Genomic DNA, 19,870 nt, shown 5'->3' with positions numbered 1-19,870 from the left:
AAGTAATGGAATCTTTCAAAATAGTTTATGTGGGACCTTGGTCACACCAAATGCACTGATGGAAAACGGTTCTGAAAGCTGAAGTTTTGGGAGGGAAAAAAAAAAAGAAAACGGAAAAGAAAAAGAAAAAAAGCATGCAAAAGCCTAAAACGAATTAGGCTATGTGTTGGAGGAGAACAAAATTCCCATTTTATGCATTGAGCTTCATGGATTTTTTTCTTTCTTTTCTTCCTTTTTTTTTTTTTTTTTTTTTTTTTTTTGAATCCTTAATTACTGGAATCTACATGATGTTGGAAGTTGCTTAGCAGGGCAGTTTTTAAACCTTTGTCAAAATTAATTTAAAGTAAGTAAGAAAAATAGAAGAAAATGTTGTAATGGTGTCGTATATGTTCTCCACACTGGCTTTCAGCACTCAGCATTTTAGGCTGTAATTTAGCTCTGTGTGTCTCTCCACATATTTCACAGACAACGATGTTACTTTCCTCTCACATTTTCTGCACAGTACTAAGTCCACAGCACATATGAAATGGCATCTGTATTCTCTTAAGTCATTACCAGAAGATATAGGAGTAGTAAATACCCACAAGATGATGTTTTTCAACTAGTTAGATAAAATTAAGTTCGCATGTTAATCCTATATAAACTGCAGAGTATGCAAAATCTATGTCCCCAGTTTGGTTTTCAGAGCATGTACCTTGGTGTGGCTAATTTTAATGTTCCAAATAAAATAAATGTAAGAACATGTAATTCAGACTGGTACAGTGTTGCTGTCTGCTGATAAAAAGGATGTGCATTTTCAGCACCAGAAGTGGAGTTGCACAAATAACATATTTATTTATGTGTGGAACATATATATGGAAAGTTTAATGGATCTTTTGGTTGTTTCAGGCATAGGAATAAAATGTGACAATGAATGAACTGGTGAATAATGCTAAATAACTAAAATCCATATGAACCACAGCACTTAACATTTCTGCTGTCTGCATGTGTCCTTTCTGGTATCTTTACCATGACATACAATTCTCTCTCACTTTTGGCTTTCCATCAGGTTCATCCCTCCTAAGTCCTTTCTCCTCTAATGTTTGGGATATATTGGCAGCCATTAAATTTAATTCAGCTGCAACAGGGCAGGAAAAATAAAGTAATCTGGGATCCATTGCAGGTAATATCAAAGTCCTGTTGACCCCTGGGAGACAAGGATTTCCTTAAGAAAACTGAACTTATATACATTCTCCAAAGGAGCTCTGTGCATTTATTTATCTATCTATCTATCTATCTATCTATCTATCTATCTATCTATCTATCTATCTATCTATCTATCTATTTTGAAAAGCTTTTTGAAAATAAAGAAAAAGCAAAGCAGAGGGGGGAAGAATTGTGAGATGAGCATGGAATCGGTTTTATGTTTGTACACTGAAGTGCTTTTAGTGGTCAAACCCTGTTCATATTTTGGCAAAGGTAGATGATGAGGCTTAAGAGCTTAAGGCACATGTCAAAACCCTAGTGCTCTGGCTGGCCAGCACACATCGCAGTCATATACAGTCTGAATGCATTCATATATGCATATGTATGCATTTACATGTACAGATGTAAATTTTCATATATGTATATAGAGAGGTATATATCCAGATGATATCTGATATCATGAGCATTCTAGCACATTGTATTTGGCATCAGAAAACAAATTCCATGCTGTTTTTCCATTTTAATGATTATACTTGAATGAACAGAAAAGATCTAACAGCACACTAATGGAATAACATTCTGCTTGTAGCTGACAGGGAAATACTGAGAAAGCAGATAATTGTTTTATAATTGTGCTTCCTCTGAAAGGAGGAATCAATAATCACTGAACTGTAAAGAGAAGACAAATCAATTGAAGGGAAAACTAAAAAGTTTGAAGGGAAGATGTTGCAGAGATCTGAGAATTTTTTTGGTCTGCGATTACAAAACCTTTTCCATCCTTTGAGAATAACGGTGCATTTAGACAGTTAGTTATTTTGTTTTTACATCCATAGCTCACATTCGTTTTACTGTTGCCCTTATGCAATGAACTCTGCGGTTCCTGGAAAAAAAAAAAAAAAGAAGTGCAATCAATTATTTATGATCTTTTATATAAATAGTCTCTCTCTCTCTTTCTTAAGGCCTTGCTCAGATCTCCACAAAGGGGATGAGCACTAAATGTGGGAAATGTGCCACCTCCCTGTGCTGAATGCCCAGCACGGGGTGTAGCAGCCCCGAGGGATGCCCTGCCTGCTGCAAGGCTCCATTGCCTCCAGAGGGTTGGCAGGAACCACAGTGCCCATCTCCTGCTTCTCAGCAACAAGCAGTTCTGCAATTAGCCTTCCATGGGTGTGTGACTGAGCGGAGTAAGTGGAAGTCTTAATCAAACCGTGCAGAGCACAGCATGAGTATTCCACATGCGGGATGTTAAAAAAGACAACCTCTTCATTTATTTTTAATATGTTTATCCCAGAAATAGAAATCACATGGTAGCCAGTCAGACCATAACGGTTTTCCCAGAATGCTCATGACTGCTGTTGTTGTGTTGCTTTTATTTATTTATTTAGCAGAGAATATAATGACATTGTGATGTCTAGAAAACATGTGGGTGACCTGAGATTGACGTGTATTTGTTCTGGTCATCAGACAGTGAGAACTTAAAGGAAGAAGGGAAAAACCAAGTATTTGGCAGGTTGATTTACGAAAAATGTCAGTTGTTTATTGCTGCTTCTGTGGGGGTGGGAATCTTAGAGGAAATTCCAGGCCGATGGAATGGGCAAGTGACAGGGTTAATTTGGGCAGGTAAAAAAATTAAAAATCATTCTTCAGGGAGTAATGCCTGGCAGAGAACTGAGTAAGTGCTGCTCTGCATTCTGCAGTATTTCAGAAAACTCCTTGCAGCCTGTTTGCAGTGCTTGTGGCCTGTCTCTGCAGGGCAAGAAACCAGTAGGCAAAGAGTTCTCACAGCTCTGTAAAACCACAGCTTACTCTCCCTTCTCTCTTGTCCTTTTGTCCTATGTTAGTGGTCCCACTCACATGCAGACCCCCCTCTCCCCCCCCAGATCTAGGGCTTATGAAACATTTGAAGCACCTCATGTTTAGCTGGTTCTGCCAAACTCAATGGTAAAAATAACTCTGCATTCCGCTGTCACTCTGCAATTGCGTAAATGCTGTTCTTGCTATTCAGCCTCCGTCACAGCACTGTCCCAGTGATGTTAGCTGCAGCACTGAGAGCACACAGGATAAATATTTCCTAGGTTTTGCCTTCTGGAAACAAAATATTTCTTTAATTTAGAACTGCTCATAGAAGTAGGATGATTGGAATGTCATTGCAAATTTTGCAGACTTCCATTTTTATTGTAGTCCTTACAATACTGTCTTTATACTGGAGTCCCAGCTCCTGGAGCTCTGTGACTTTGTAAACATCTCGTACACACTATTTCCTTTTCTTGTTGCTAGCTTTAGCCTCCCACCAATTTCTGACATGCAGATACAAACTACCAAACCATATTTTTAAATTAATTTCAAGTTTCATGGGGCCACATAAATCACAGTTGTATTTATCTGAAGTTGACAATACTACCATGATGTGGTGGTTGATATGAAATGTCAGCCGTTGGATACAATCACTCAGAAAAAGAATGGGCAGTGTTGTGTTGTCTTAACTTGAAAATGTTTTCTGGGTGTTTCTGAATGTAATATTAATGTTTTCTGTGTCTGTATAAACAAAATAAAAGAGGATATGGCACAGGGACAGGGTATAGAAAAATTGGAACATTTGGAGTGGATGGAATGAAAATGTACTGCAGGGATACTCTGGGGAACAAGAATAAGAGAAAGCACAGGAAGCAGAGGGAAGCTCTGGTCTATTTTCTGAAAGTAAATCCTTTTCCTCCAGATGTTTAGTAGTGTAAATCTGCCTTTAAAAATGGAAGTGAATCACAGTCTCACCACCAGTTTGGGACTGCCTATAAATCTACATAGAGAAAGTAAGGATATATTTTTCTTCTCCTTACAATAATTACACAGTCCTGCTTTAGCATCTTTTTTAAAAAAATATTATTATTGTTATTTTTTTAATACTAAATATGACAAACAGAAGGGGAGATGTAGGGTGGTTAGAACCATACAGAATATGAGCAGAACAGAAATAGTAAAAAAAGCAGATTGCAACCTATGTCATAGAGGAAACAGCAACAAATAAAACAACCATATTTTAACAATGATGTAAAGGGAATGTAAAATAGAGCTACTAAATATCCCTAAGGAAATTTCCCAAAGTTTTCTTCCTGTTCAAGGAAGAACGAAAAAATGCGTCTATGGGATGATTGAGAATTTCACTGAAGAAGAGTATGTTTGCTTCAAGTTCTTTTGTGCCAAGTCATGCTTCATTATGTGTTCTCTTCAGTGGCTGCCTACCATTTAGGTTCATCTGTGAGGTATCCTTTTGTCAATAGCGAGTCTGATAGCAGCTGCACTGGGAGTCATGTGCAGCAGACAGACAAGGCAGAAACATGGAACTAGAAAAAGGCTGCGTAGAAGCTACTATACACTAAAACTATGCAGAAGACAACTGGCACTTGTGGCCTTTTCCTAAAAAATACGAGACAAAGGATGATTTTCCTTTTTGAAGTTGTCAAACAAGAATATTGCACTCTGTTGCATGGCCAGGCTGCTTGATCTCAGTACAACACTGAGCATCCTCAGATGTTCAGGTGCTCAGAGCGAGTAGATCGTGGGGGTTCAGGTTTCTTGCAGAGTAAAAAGATGTGCTTTTTTTTTTCACGGAAATGGAAACACAAAGAGAAGGTAGAAGACAAAATCCCATTGTGCAGTCTCTGAGTTGTAATAATCTTACAAAACTAAAAACTAAAATGCTGTGTGAAGTGCTGTTGAGAATAGACAACATTCACTCTCTTCTGCTGTTGTAGATCACAAGACATATAAAAGCATAATAAGAAGGTAAACACTGAGGTCATCTGTGTGACAGCGACGAAAATTATTGAGCCTTCAGCAACATGTTGTAAAACTAGGAGATGGTCCAAGAAAGCTCACAGCTGGCTGCCAAACCTTGGAGGACCTTTGCAGAACTCAGCATGGGTTAGTTCTGTGAGGCGTTATGCAGCTGAGATTTTTGACATTCATTTGCATTGGTAGCAGGCAGCAATGACTGCAGGCAAACTGACAAATAAACCTCTGGCAGTAAAATAATGCAAAATGCAGGGAATGAGTGCACAGAGGGTTTTTCCTGGTGCCAAGAAAAGGATGGACTGACTACTACTCTGAAGGAGGGCTGGTAGTAACGTTAGCTATCAAAAATGCTGATGTGTTAAATCAAAATTCCTGAGAGGACAGAGGTATTCCTGGGCTGAACGAGGATCTGTGGTGTCCACCAGGACCATGAATGGTCAATAAGTGCACACACGTAACTAGCAGTAGTCACGTAAAAAGTTTTGCTTGTACAGTATTCAAAAGCAAATCCCTACTCATTAAGGTCATGAAATGTTCAGTTCAAGTCCCTCTGATGGCTGACAGGAGGCATTCAGCTGGGATGATTGATTTCAGTATGGCCAGCAGTGGGGAACCACAAACAGCCATAGCAAGGTACGGCCTAGTGAGGAGCAGGCACTGAAAATGGAGTCAGGCATTCTGGAGCAAAGCTTAAGCTGAAGGGCAATTTGAGAACCAGACATTTTTACAAGATCAGCTAGAAACCAACAGAAAGCCACAGCTGTCATCCAAGAAAGACAAGTACAGATCCATGTCTGGATATGCTGGGCTGTCACAGGGCACCCACAGCAGTCACAAACATGACGTGTGATGGTAAGGCTGCAGCCAGCCCTGCTGAGGGATTGCAAGCTGTAGGCCAGCGGTGCGGCCTGACCACCTGCCCCATCTCTGTGGTTTGTGGTCACTGCTGGCAGGGCTCAGTACTTGATTGTTCCAGTAGTATTGCTTGCATCTGATCAGTGTCTCCAATCCACAGACTGACATGCTGTGACACTTATAGTGCAACCTGTCCTATTACTCATATGGCAGATTGAAGCTAGACACATTTCATGAGGTAAAAGTTTACAAAGTGTATGTTATGAAAGTGTATACAGTTTACAGACTACGTTCTTGGAGAGACTGCAGTAGTGAGTACTGAGATACCGTAGTTTTACACTTTTGAACACTGACAGCTTTCTCTGTCAAAATATCTAATGCAGTAAAATGTTCATGTTAAAGTATAATTAGTTAATTTATATTGATGAATTTATTTTCTAAAAAAATAATGTGAAAAAACCATGCAGTCTATACTTTGACTTTGTAACCAACAGCAGTAAAACACAAAGTCTGGGATGCATTGTGCATTGAATCCTCAACAGTTTTACCCATCAGAGGCTTGTATTATTTTAAATGTCATTGGAATTGGACAAAAATTGGAGGACCCAAACAGGACCATGAAAACATACTTCTTTCTTCTTATAGTAACTCCTCTTGTCCAATTTTATTAGTATTCCTTCTCCTGTCTTTTATTTTCAGTCTTTCACTTTTACATTGACTAACTAGAGATCTGTAGAGACTTTTGACCACTCAGACTTGTGTGTAAATTATGTTTTTGGATATGCAGGTATTGATTTTCTTTTCATAATAATGATAGTCATGTATTTAGCAAATGTTGGACACAATTGCAAGTAGAATAATTTAGCATCTGAAATTTCTGCTCAAGGTAGTTTCACATACTAATTCAGGTAAACAAGGTAACTTACATAAGAGGTTATTGTCCGCAATTTTTCAAAGTAATTTCTTTAAACTGGTAATATATTTGTGACAACCTGAAGTTTTTAGCCCACAACTGAGTTCTTAATTTCTTCTGGCAACACTGGGGTGATTGTGAAGGCTATGATTCTGGCACATTCCTTCTACCTGGTCAGGCATCAGATCACAAGGATTTATTTGTTTTCTTTTTGGTTTGTCAGTTTGATGGTATTGTTTGTTTTTGTTTTTGTTTTATTTTTTTTCTGTTGTTTGTTTTTTACATTTATCCTTTAAAATTGCAGAAGACATCCGCTATGTGATTTTGAGTAGCACTGAGCTTTTAACTGCAGGCTTCATTTGTACTTACGGAATAAATAGTTTCTTTAGAATGCAGTTCAATTAGCTGTGTAATTTGCAACTTGTTTGTCAGTATTGTGAAACATCGACGTAGACGTCAAATTGTTATTAGCATAATAATTTATTCAAGTATATACCATTAGATTATGTTACTTTCATTTTTCTATGCGTATGTATATGAATATGATATATGAATGGCTTTATCATGCTTCCTTTTAACAAGATTACCAAAATTTTCAAAGGAATAAATGGATTTTCTGTTTCGGATTCTAAGCATCCATTCACTGAAGAGTTCTGACTTTCATACAGTATCATTCACCAGCCTTCTGCCTTGATTGTACTGACAAGCCAATAATATAACCAATATAACCAATAATATATATTTTTAAATAAAGATGGCCTTTTAAGGTACTATAAAAAACAGAATTTAGTTTATAATGCAGTGTGGAATTTCACATATTTTATTCAGGGTTTATGTTTAATTTTAATATCCCAAATGTATAAACATTACATTTGACAGCTGTGCCTCATGAAACAACATTTTTTGTCTTTTTTTAAATGAAGTTTTTTTATGCTATTCAAATGAAATCGATTTGATTTCAGAACTTTTATTCCACAGGAAATTTAACATAACAGTTTTTATTTTCAATTCCTTGCCCATTAATTCCATGTTTGGAAGATTAACCTCAATAGCTTCAGTAAGACACAAACTTAAATTCCCAAGGAGAAATATTCCTCATTATTTCAGTTGTTTGCTATTAGATCATTATGTTGCTGTATTATAATTAGCAGAATTAATTTGAAGCTTAGAAACGCACCAGTGTGACTTTTGGGATAAGCATCATGGAAAAAGACCTGGCGATTTAGGAACTTAATGAACCATTCCTTTTAATATCAAGCGGCTTTTTGGGGCGGTTAGGAGATGGTGCATCTCCTACTTTCAGAAAGTGTCTGTTTTCATCTTATCTTCCCAGATCTTGGAAATCAAAATCTTTTAAAAACGCAAGAGACATTTAGGAAAATGCTGAGACTGAAGGAGATGGGTCTGCAGGTGTCTCAGTTGTAAAAACATTCTGTGCTGAGATATGCGGTTACTTTGTATAGATTTATAAGTATTTTCTGCTGTCTTTCAGCTTTGTGTTCTTTCATTTTTCTTGGGCTAGGTTAGAATTCTTCAGTTATGGATTTACCAGTCAAACCTAGAAGTGGTTCTATAGATACTTGGTGTACCTGCATCCCCGGGTGCACACCTGGAAATATCCTTGGGTGTTTTTAGTGTTCAAGTACCAATCAGATTGCTCACAGGCACAGCAAACAGAAGTCTGAAAGTGATCACAGGGAACACTGTTTGTGCACTGTTTTATTTTTAGATCCATGAATTTGAGACCATGTCCTGCCTATTTCGATGTCAGGCCCTGCCAGCACACTACACCAAACCATATTGTTAATACGCAGCTCAAGGGAAAAGACCAACTGTGCTGGGGGTAGAATGTAATTATCTCTGAAGTTAAGCTTTAAAAATGGAAATCAAGAAGGCCCGGGGTTTGTGAGACTTGAATAGACAAATATGGTGTAAAACAATTTTATGGGGCATGGCAGTTTTTGTGAAGATCTTGGTTCTTGATCTTGGTGAAGATCTAGGATCTCCCTAAATTGTCTTTATGACATATTTTGTTGTAAACTTCTTTACAAAATACATGTCTGATATTTATTGTTTTATTTCACATTTTATAAGGATGAAAGCAGCTTGTATATTAAAAGTGGAGAAGTTAGGTTTCATAAGCTCCAAGTAATTCTGAAAAATGGAGTCGGTTATCTGAATTCTGCCCTTATATTTGAAATGCTGTAGGCAGTGATAGCTGTTAAGATTCATGTTACTTGTTCTGTTGCCCTTTTCAGTGCTGTGGGAGTCCCTGCCCTAGTCTGTCTGTGGGTAGATAAGTGATGGTGAATAACTTATTTTTCTCTTCTCTGGTTGACACTGGAATACATCTGCACCTTAATGTGAAAAACAGTGCCTCTCACTCATCTACGAAGATAAATTGTAAATAATATTTTGGGCCATTTAGAGACTGCCTGTATCTTAGAGCTGCCTTCTTTGTAAGACATGACTGATTATAAAAGGTAATAATAAATGAAATATTCCTTCTAGCTCACCTCTGCTCACAGAGTTCAGTGGTGCTGTCACTTGAGATACTATGCCCATCAAGAAGCTTCAGCTGAAGGTCAGGTGATGCTGATGCTTGAAATAATGCTGAAATGGAAACTGAGCCATACTTCAAGTTGGCAGAACTTGCCATCTCTCTTCTCATGAACATTTCAAGTTGTTCGTTTTTTTTTCCCCACACATTCATTCTTAGTTCCGAACTATAATTTAAGAATAGCTTCAGCTAAATTTTGTCATGTAGGCAATCTGTTAGAATTCCACGTGTCTTTCTCACAGCTATAACTTGATTACTACTACTACTACTACTGCTAGTATTATTATTACTATTATTGTCATTTTTGGTTTGTTTTGTTTTTGCTCACTTTTGCTTTGCCTCACTTAATGAAAGAAAAGGCTTAGTCTAGTAAGGTACATTCTGTCATTAAAATTAATAATGAAATAAACTTTACCTGTGTAAAAGCGCAGTGAAAACTAGCACTGTGTTTCTTGTTTCCAGATCCTAATGTTTGTCAGTCTTGGCTTGTTTTCTTTGTTACAGAACTAAAGAGACTAGTGGTCTCTATTTTGATGTCAAAGCAGGTCATGCACATTAATCACAACAGGATAATAAAAATAAACGTTTTGGCAGCAAGGTTATGCCCTCAGCATGAGAAGTAATGTATTAGTATGGCGTTGACAAATTTGCAGTAGAAAACATGTATTGCAGAGTTTGTATGGCGTTAATAAATGTTGCTTCCTGGTTTTAATGCTTTCAGGTTTAACCTGGACTTGGAGCACTGTCACATGTCTGTGTTGTTGTGTTCTTTTTGCTACACAGAAGCTGGCTGCCATTTTTACATGCCTTGAAGCAGAATAAATGGGGCCGCTATTACAAAACCTAATGTCAAATTGAGTCCATCTAGAAATAACAATTTTTAAAGGTCACAGAAAATAGGCCAATCATCTCAGCTTGTTTTTTTCTTTCTTTTTCTTTTTCTTTTTTTTTTTCCGGATATGTTTGATTTAAAATATTTTATACCACTTATTAAATCACTGGTGTTTACCCCCAGGGCTAACTAAAGCAGGAGCAGATCTCTGCATTTGTCATCAGCTTAAAGTCACGAATACAACTAGACTAAATAGTGCTATTCACATTTTCCCACTACTGAATTATCAATGATGAATTATTTATTATCAAATTAAGCACAAGCATCAGGAGTCAGTTGAGTGTAAAATGTAACTCCAAGGGCACACCCTGGCATTTCAATCAATGGGCCTTTACATCTACTTTTGCAGATATATTTTCCATGTAGAATGTAGTAAACTGTAGCTTCCAAAGAAATGAGCTTTGGTCAGGGTTGGATCCAATCCACAGTATCTCAAATGATGTTCATGAAGAATGTTTTTTGAAATCAGTTTGTAGAATGTAACATGGATAAAAAGTCATGATTGGCTTTTACTGTTTAAAGCAGATGGAGAGACAGAAGTGTGAACAGAGCCCTTGTGCTCTCTTCTTCTTTTCATAATATTTTATTTCCTGGAGCTTTCTGTTACAAATACTGTCTTAAAAGTGAAGATTTAGCTCAGGTAGGAAAATCTGAATCCTGCAGTTCTTAATCTCTGTCTAGGTGCTGCTCTGAGGGATGAACCTAATAATTCTGGGCTGACCCAGAGGATGAACCAAAAAACCTTGTTTTTCATAACTATTATTTTGCCTGGCAGTCTATCCTGAACTTACATTGTTTTGCTCAGTGCCACACTCACTCAGTCTGCTTTTAGCAACTGACATACACGTGCAGCTATTTCAGTCTCCAGAAGGTGGCTGTTGAATATTCCAGGCTCCTCGCAGCTCACTTAGTACGAGTGTCATTTCATGTGGCCAGAGGCGCAAAGCAGAACGTGAAGATGAAGCCTTGACTATCTTTATGATTCTGAGCACTTCTAGTGCTTCTAAGAGGTGCAGAAGAGGACGTATCTCAATCAAGTCCGTGGTACAAGATTTTAGTAGATTTTTCAGGACTTCCTGAGACTTTCTTTTCCCTGCTGGAAGAGTTAAATCTTGGTTAATTTTATAAATCAAATTTTATATAACTGAACATAAAAATCAGGCCAAACTACAAATCACAACTGAAGAACTATTCCCTTCTAGTTACAAGAAGGCAGAAGTGGTAACCTAGTGCACTCCACAAAAGCAGATTTTATACTCATAAAGTTGAGCTAGATACATACTATTAACTTAATATGACAGCCCTCAAATTCCATTAAGCGAGTGGGTTGGTGACACTGGGACAGTTTTTCTGTCTCAGGCTTGGAAATCAGAGTCAGCAGGACCAGTTCAAAGTATACACTCCATTACAAATGTGAGAAAAGAATGATCTGCTTTCTTCTTCACACATGGAAATCAAGAGAGTCATTAATGAAGTGTGAATAAAAACTGAGTTAAATCATGTGACCTATGACTTCTTGAGGAGCTATTTCTTATTCTCTAGGAATGGTATTTTGCCAAAATCTGACAAATGGCTAATATGTGATTACATTTCAGCCACTGTCAGACACAATGTCAGCTCCTTAGGGAAAAAGTTATGAAATAATACAGGAAGAAATTACGGGTTTCCAGAAGTGAGGTAATAAGCCACAGGTTATTATTAAACACAATTTTGAAGTACATGGAAGATGTTAACAGTAAAAAATATTACCAAAAAACAAACAAACAAACAAAAAGCTCCAACAGAACAACAAAAAATGCATTATAATAAAAAAAAGTATAATCTGCAATGGAAATTGAGTGGTAGAATAAAAGAAGAGATATCTATTAAGTGTTTCCTATTAGGTGAAATGATAATATAAAAAGAGCTAGTTCTCAAAGAAGTTTTCATTTTCTCTTGCTTGCAGTATTCTCATGTTGCTGAAGTCTTTTTCTTTCTTTTTTTTTTTTTTTTTTGGAAATATGTTATTAAAAATTTGTGCCTGATTGTGGTTTAAGCTTAATATATAAGTGTAGTCTAAATAAAGTGGCCAGGTTTTCAAATGTGTTTTAGGTGTGCTCATTTGTGTGCGATTTATGGCTGGTGAGTCTTTAATGATGTCCAAGCTACGAGCATTTAGGTACCTGAGTAATGTGCTTAGAAGCCTAACTGTATGTGTTTCCAAGTGTTTCAGTTGTATATTTTATGAGTTTTGTCTCAAAAAGGAATCTGTTCAGATGAAAAAATATATAATTTAAATGTATAGCACTCCCATACTGTGAAACCGAACTAATCCATTTCAGGTTTCCACTTCTCATGCTAATGGACAATCTGCGGATGGGCAGATGAGTGGGGGCAGCTTTCTGTATGCCAGTTCCGCTCTTAATAAACTACATTCCTCCTAGGAATTTTAGTAAGGATTCGTTCAACAAATAGGAACTGTGCTTTTTGATTACAAAATGAGAATGTGATGAAAATATGAATGATTACCTCTTGTTTCCTTGTATCACAATCAGCTCCTTATGTGAAAGAATATAAAAGATTAAACATGCACTGTGGTACTTCAGTCCACAGGTTAGTATGAGTATCAGCTTTAATAAATAGCTCCCACTCCTTCAACTAGACATGTCAGTACATCATCACAAACGAATGTTACTGTTTATTTACAGTGCAGGCTTTGGATATTTTAATGTGTTTTTGTTTGTTTGTTTGTTTGTTTGTTTTGTTTTGTTTTGTTTCCAACCAAGCATAGATTTCCAGGGTAATTTTCAAAAAAGAAAACAGCTTTTGCTTACTGGAAATTGGTTAGAATATGCAGAGATGTTTAAAAGATTACTTCAACATACATAAGATTTTTTCTTACTAAGGTTTCTTCTGAAATACAGTTATGACAGTTATTAGAATAGGCTACACAGCTATTAAAGTAAGCAGAGGATGAGTGATAAAACACCACAATTAATCAGTGCCATGGTGAAAATGCTGATTTCATGTTACTGTGATAAGCAATAAAGGTAACGTCCAGAATGCTAATATATTTGTAACAGCATTTTCTGATCCTTTGTGCTAAGCTGCAGAGGAGTATTTCTTGAGTGGAAAGGTTTCAGAAGCGATGGAATCACGGTGTCAGATGCTGATGGTTCCAAGCATTTCCTTTACTAGAGCTTCCACATTTGGGCTATCTCTATAACAAGAATTGATGCCAAAAAATGTGCTCCATGGATGTGAAAGAGCCACAGAGAGATCATTCTTAGGCAGCATTGATCACAGGACATATGAACAGCCAGTCATCTTGACTATGCCTGTAGTTACAGAGGTCAGAGAAGGGTGCAGCAGTCCTGGGGTCTGTGCTCTGTCCCATTGTCTTTGGAGAGTTTCACAGAATCAGATCTTCCCCTGATTATCACAAACACTCAGACGTGTGTTTTCAGAACACGTGCAGTAAAATAACCATGGGGGATAGTGTAACCTAAATGAAACTCAGCATTAGTTAGCACTCCAGAACATTAGTACTTGTTATTTATTTCCATTCTTGAAATAAAATTGTTTCAGTCTTACATAGTACCTACTCACCCAGTTCATTTTTCCTACTGAAACTGTAGCTATTTAAATAGCTATAGATTAAAATCATTTCCAAAGAGCACAAATTTTAATGATGTCACTTTTCTGCTTATTTTATTTACATTATCTCCTAAATATTAGTGTAATTTCCTCACTATTGACAGGAAAATTGACTAAATAGTGTCTAGATAACTTTTAAGAATTTGCTTCAAGTGTCTTTGAAGCTGTAATTTTAATATTATTCTCTCAAAATGCCCTAACTTGAAGCAATGCTTTGCACATAAACATAATTTATTAGGTATGTTTCTGCTACATAAGTTTTACAGTTTGGGATTCAAAAATATGTCGTCATTTTCAACAAACTCTCACTAACAGTGATATGGAAAGACACTTTAACCTGCTCTCTTTATTTGCACTTGTACTCATTTACAGCGTGGGTTGTTAACCACTGCCTTCGGTTTTAGCGATGTGAAAGCTGGTACGGAATAATTTCCTCTTGCACACTTGAATTCTTTTGGAATTTCCATGTTGGTGATGTGTGTTTTGCAATGTCAGTGAGCAGGATCGTGGTTGCACAGGCTGATCTCTGACTGCGGTGCACAGTGATGTGTTGTGGTATCATCGAGTAGGTGAGAGACTGCGATGCTGAAAGGACAGAATCAAATGCATTAAGGAAATGGACAGGATGCCTAACTGGAGCAGCCAGTGTTGTGTGTGGTCTTCAGTTTCATTATTTGACTCAACAACGACGTCTAATGTTTTGCGTCCATCAAAAATCTATGTTTTTCTGTTGATGTCTCTTCACATAACTGGGGAATAACAGCTGACCTTCATCTTTTGTGCTCTTATTCTTAGGAGTACGTTTATGCTTTGCTAGAAGAGACTATACAAATATATATATTTTTTTTTAACAAGAATGGAAAAATCCAAATGATTGTTTCTGTTTGACCTTAGCTACTACAGATGTTTCAGGATTCTCAGTATTTTAGGAAAAATGCGAATTATTAGGAGGTGTGAAATATTCCTACGTCATTTTGCTTGGTGAGCCGATATTTGCAGTGCACAAGTTAAAAAAAAAAAAAAAGTAAAATTACTATATTGCTTCTTCACTCACATTTTGTTACTTTTTAGAAGGCAGGAAATGTGACTCCATTCTGAATAGGTCATTGAATTTTTACCTCCCACGACGTTGTGAATACTTAAGTCACCCAGTTAACAGACAAGCAATGGGCTCACTACATTTTCCAAGCTTCCCCACTCTTTTTTACTTATTTTGGGGGGGGATCTACTTCGATTAAAAGGAGTTTGTGGCTCTAAGAAAGTACTTCAGTTGGTGGCTTCGGATTAAATGAAACATTTTTTAGCAGCTTGTGTAACCGTGATGCAGCCAAGAGTCAGGTGTGTCGTGTACAGTCCTGTGCCCAAATTAGTGTGCCCATATTAGTGAGTGTTACTGAATGAACTCTGCTTCCATGGAAGTTCAGAATGATACTTCTTTGTCTTTAATCTGCCTGATGAAAAGTAAATAATTTGCATTTCTGATTTGCATCACATAAATCTTCTGTAATTTTTCCCTACAGATTTTCCACATGACATATGATCTGGCCAGTGCTGTGGTGAGAATCTTTAATCTAATTGGAATGATGCTGCTGCTTTGCCATTGGGATGGCTGTCTTCAGTTTTTAGTACCGTTACTCCAGGATTTCCCACCAGATTGCTGGGTGTCCCTAAACGGTATGGTTGTAAGTATTGTTCATTTTTCATTGTGCTTTCTAAACTTTATTTTTCTAAACAGTTAGCCTCAGACTTAAGTGCAAAAACACATGCCTAGTAAGACAGTGCCCTGCAATGTACTCAAGGTTATTTAGGGGTTTTGCTGGCTTGCTTACTAATAATCAAAGGTTGGTTTTGTAACCCTCACCAAAAACAATACTAAGCTGACACACTGTCAGTAAATGAACCAGAAAATGTTTTCAGTTTTGAGGCCATTTTAATTAGTTTGTTAATCCTCATTCCCTCAAAGGAGTCACTGTAAGACAATTGGAAACACACAGTTCACTTGTGTTTTCAGTTTAGATTTTATTTTCAGAAGGTTATAGATGTTGATTTAATCTTTGTTATTTTCATCTAATGTAGTCCTCTGTTTGTTCTGTAAATAACTTCTGGCTATGTCATTAAATCCTTTACCAAATTGTTCCTAACTGTCAGAATGAGTTTTTTCTAAGTAGAATATAGGAAATACAGATTTACTTCTGCAATACTTATGTGTGTGTGCAAAGAGAGTTCGAAAGAGAAAACTTGCCTATGCCTTCTTCGTAAGGAAGGTTAATGATGTTCTGCTTGTTTGACATACGCCTTGAAGAAGTAAGTGCTTTTTGTGAAGCTGGATGATGAATTGGGTAGACTTTTTTCATAGAAAATACACAGATAAAGTTGTTGAAATGTGTCTGTACCAAACAGAAAAAGTCCCAAGCAACTGTCTCATTGACCACCTGAAGCACAGAATCACAGAATAATAGAATCATCAAGGCTTGAAAAGACCTCCAAGATTATCTAGTCCAGTCATCCACCTGCCAGCAATATTTCCACTCCCCTTAGTACAAAATTTAAATGTTTCTTGAACACCTTCAGGGACCTCCTTGGGCAGCCTGTTTCTACAATTTTTAAGACACCTTTACTGTAGATGGGCAACTTGTACAGTCCCACAAATTTCTATTGTAAAAACATAAAAATATTTGTTCCTTTAGGAGTGTACTACTGCCTAGTACTGTTGGAGCTTGGTGACTACCACTGTCAGTCATACAGACAAGCATTTGCAGTCACTGAATGACATATTTAATGATAAGCAGCACGTTTGCTGACACCTCACTGTGCAGCTTTGTAAAAAAAAAAAAAAAAAAAAAAAAAAAGTGACATATCTTCACAAATGGAATTGCTACAATATAAGTAGGTCACCAGGATGCTGACTGGCACATTTTTGCATTCTACTGCATTGTGGGTTCTACTTCATAACATCTTCCATTCACATTCAGAAAGGGTACATTTTCTACCAGCTTCCTAAAGATCTGGATAAAAATTAATCCAGAGGGTGAAAGGGAATAAGCCTTGGCTTATGCTTAACTGAAGTATTTACCTTTTTATGAATGCTTAAATATTAAATTCATCCATGTGAGCTACATTTGACCTCAGAAAGCTGTGCACATTCTTAGGGAGATCTGCCTGCCCACACTCAATTTTCTTATAGAAACAATTCTGTCTCCTTACTGGCCACATGCTCTTGGAACAATCCTTTTGGAAAGTTATTTTCTCTGACAAACTTGCTGCTATTAATGAACACTAAACATTGTGGGGCAATCCGAACTTTTGTTGATGGCCCCAAAGGGCCAATATTGTCAGGAAGAGGAAATCTTTACCTAGCTCCAGCTATTGCATCTTTCTGTCAGTGTCTTCCCTTTTATTCAAAGATTTCAGCACAGTATTCTGTAAAGACAATTATAAATGCATTTGGAGTTTGTCTCAAATTTCTGAGTCAAAGAACTCTGAAATATATAGGTTGCTCTGAAAGTAATGCCACCTATTTATTTCCATGGAATCTGCAACAGATACAAAGAGAACAGTAGCACTATTTGATAGGGTAAATCCTCACCTACAAAACACCATTTTTCAGCATAGTCACCACCATTAGCTACGCACAATCATCAGCAGTGAACAAGAGCTTGCATGCACATTTGCGAACACCTGCATGGCTATCCAGAACATGCCTTGTCTTTCACATTGTTGCTGCCACTGCTGAAAAGCACCAGGTCACTGTGCTCATATCCACTGTTTGTTCTCCATCGATGTTCAGCACTCATCAGTGAATATCAGTGGGTGCTAATTTTTCTGCATTAAGGAATTCAGTTCCACACCTTTGCTTCATACACTCTTCCATGTCAGACATTATTGTGTCAGACTGCCCTTTTCTGCCATCTGTCACATGGCAACATAATGTAACAGGATATTTGTGGGAAGGTTTGACATAGACTGCCTTATAACCAAGATGTGCTTCTGATGTCAGAAGCCAACAGAATAACATAGGTGATATTCCTTTTGGAGCAGCCCTTGCACACCTGTTCTGAAAAGGGCAAAATTGCCCCTCTTTGAGTTTCAATTTTATTTTGAGAGAGGGATTTTTTTGTGTGGGCATTTCCAGGTATTCACACTGTTGCTCCCATGTATGTTCCCCCCAGAAAACCAAAACCAAAACCATTTTCACATGGGCTAATAGTATAATACACTAACTTTGCTTTGAATTATTTTAACAGTTACTGATGGTGATCATAGACTTGAAGACTTATTCTTAAAAAAAATACATATATATCAGTTTTTCAGTACACAACACAGCTGCTAGTCGGTTGCAAGCCAGAGTTTTAACAGATAATGTCATGGTGAAGGAAGTAAAGATTCCATGAGTATGACATGCTGTCTCCTCAATCTGTGCAACCTAGCGTACTCTTCCAGGCCATGGTTGCATTTTGTCTTATACATTCGTTGCTTCAGAGTGCTGATCACAAGAACATCCTCTAAAAGCCTTCTCCTGGAAACATTCTTTTCTGTAGGAGCTAGTATGTGAAAGTTTTCAGATGCCACAGGCTTACTCATACTGTGCTGTTAGGAAGAAGAACGAAGGTTAAATTTAATGTCAGAAAGCAACACAATAATAAAATCAAGCCTACTGCCTCTCTGAACAATGACATTGAGAGAAAGTAAAGAGAAACAAATCGATGGATTTTCATCTTCGAAAGAATGATTAAAAATGTCAGATTGGACATCAGATTGACTATGAAATGAAATGGAAAGAGTTCTCTTTGAAAGGAAATAAGATGGCCATTGGTTGGTACTGAGCCAAACTTAACCTTAAGTAGTTCAGACCACATTGGGATGTGATCGTCAATAATAATGAACTCAGATGGTGTATGTACTTCTTGGATTTCTTGGCTAATTCTCAGCACTGACATTATGAAAAGAAAGACAGAGCTGGTATCTTTCTTTAATTTTTCTAGTTGTGATCTCACCTGTCCACTTTTATATCATTACTGCCATTTCATTTCACTGACTTTTTTAAAAGCTTAGTTAGTAACTGTTTGCCAGCAGGATCCTATGCTCTTTTAAAATATCCATGCTCTTCTCTAAGAATAAGAGGCAGCAGCATGAGCTCTTTTTTTAATGCTCACTGTAAGTCATGTTCCAGACAATCCATTCTGGATAAAGCGACAGACAATTAGTGCTGTGAGGGTATATGGTACTCTGATTCAGTTCTTTTTTTACGCCAGTATTATGAGTTTTTCCTAAACAAGTTCTTCTCTGAAGAAGTTTCACAGTTTCCTAATGATGCTGCTTAATTTCTCCTTGGCTCAGAAAGGCTATTATCTGCAGCTTCTTGTGTGATTTATCCTCAGCTTTCTCATCTGCATTGCCTCAGACTAGTGTACTTCCATAATGACTCACAGACCAAACAGCTTTATCATACCTCAGAGTCTGAGCCAGTTGTTCATTAGAAAATTAGGAGTAAAACTTTCACCTGAGACCAAGGGAAATGCAAAAACAGGAAGAATGCTACAGGGTCCTCTCCTATAGTTAGTCTGTAGAACCCTTGCTTCTGCATTTTGTATTCACTTTCAGCTGCGGTGAATTGCAAAAACGCAGCGTGTAAGTTCCAAATGATGAGCAGTTATAGTCGGGTCTTGTAAGAGATAGAGTTTATAACTGAAGATGAGATGACATTTTTACCTATGATGCCATCTGGCTATCCAGCCAGCTATGTATGAAATAAAGAATTACTTGCAGTAAATCCACTGTTATTGTTTTGGAAGTTTGCTCTTCCTTTTTCTGTCATCTATGGTAAAGTCTCAAAGACATGTTAGTCCCTGAGTAACAGTGTCTGAAGATCCCCAGCCTCTATTTTCATGTTTTTATTTGCAATAATTGTATGTATGGTTAGGAAAAGTTAGTCTACTAAGCAAGGTATTTACCTGAAATTTTCAGATTTTTCACATATAACAGTGTCTTAGTCAGATAAAAATCTAGCAGAGAAGTATAGAACTTAACTTGAAGACTGAGT

The 19,870-nt window shown here is 37.2% G+C and overlaps 1 protein-coding gene across 1 annotated transcript in view; it reads left to right on the top strand.

Moving 5' to 3' along the window:
• Positions 1 to 19,870, top strand: part of HCN1 (hyperpolarization activated cyclic nucleotide gated potassium channel 1) — a 198,453-nt gene that overhangs the window by 86,455 nt on the left and 92,128 nt on the right. Inside the window, exon 3 of the mRNA XM_429145.8 lies at positions 15,351 to 15,512. Within this exon, the coding sequence (XP_429145.3) occupies positions 15,351 to 15,512 (162 nt within the window). The remainder of the gene's footprint in view (positions 1 to 15,350; positions 15,513 to 19,870) is intronic.

The sequence above is a fragment of the Gallus gallus genome, chromosome Z (genome assembly GCF_016699485.2).
Source record: "Gallus gallus isolate bGalGal1 chromosome Z, bGalGal1.mat.broiler.GRCg7b, whole genome shotgun sequence".
In the NCBI taxonomy this organism is placed as follows: domain Eukaryota; kingdom Metazoa; phylum Chordata; class Aves; order Galliformes; family Phasianidae; genus Gallus; species Gallus gallus.
This window is presented reverse-complemented; position numbering and strand designations above follow the sequence as displayed.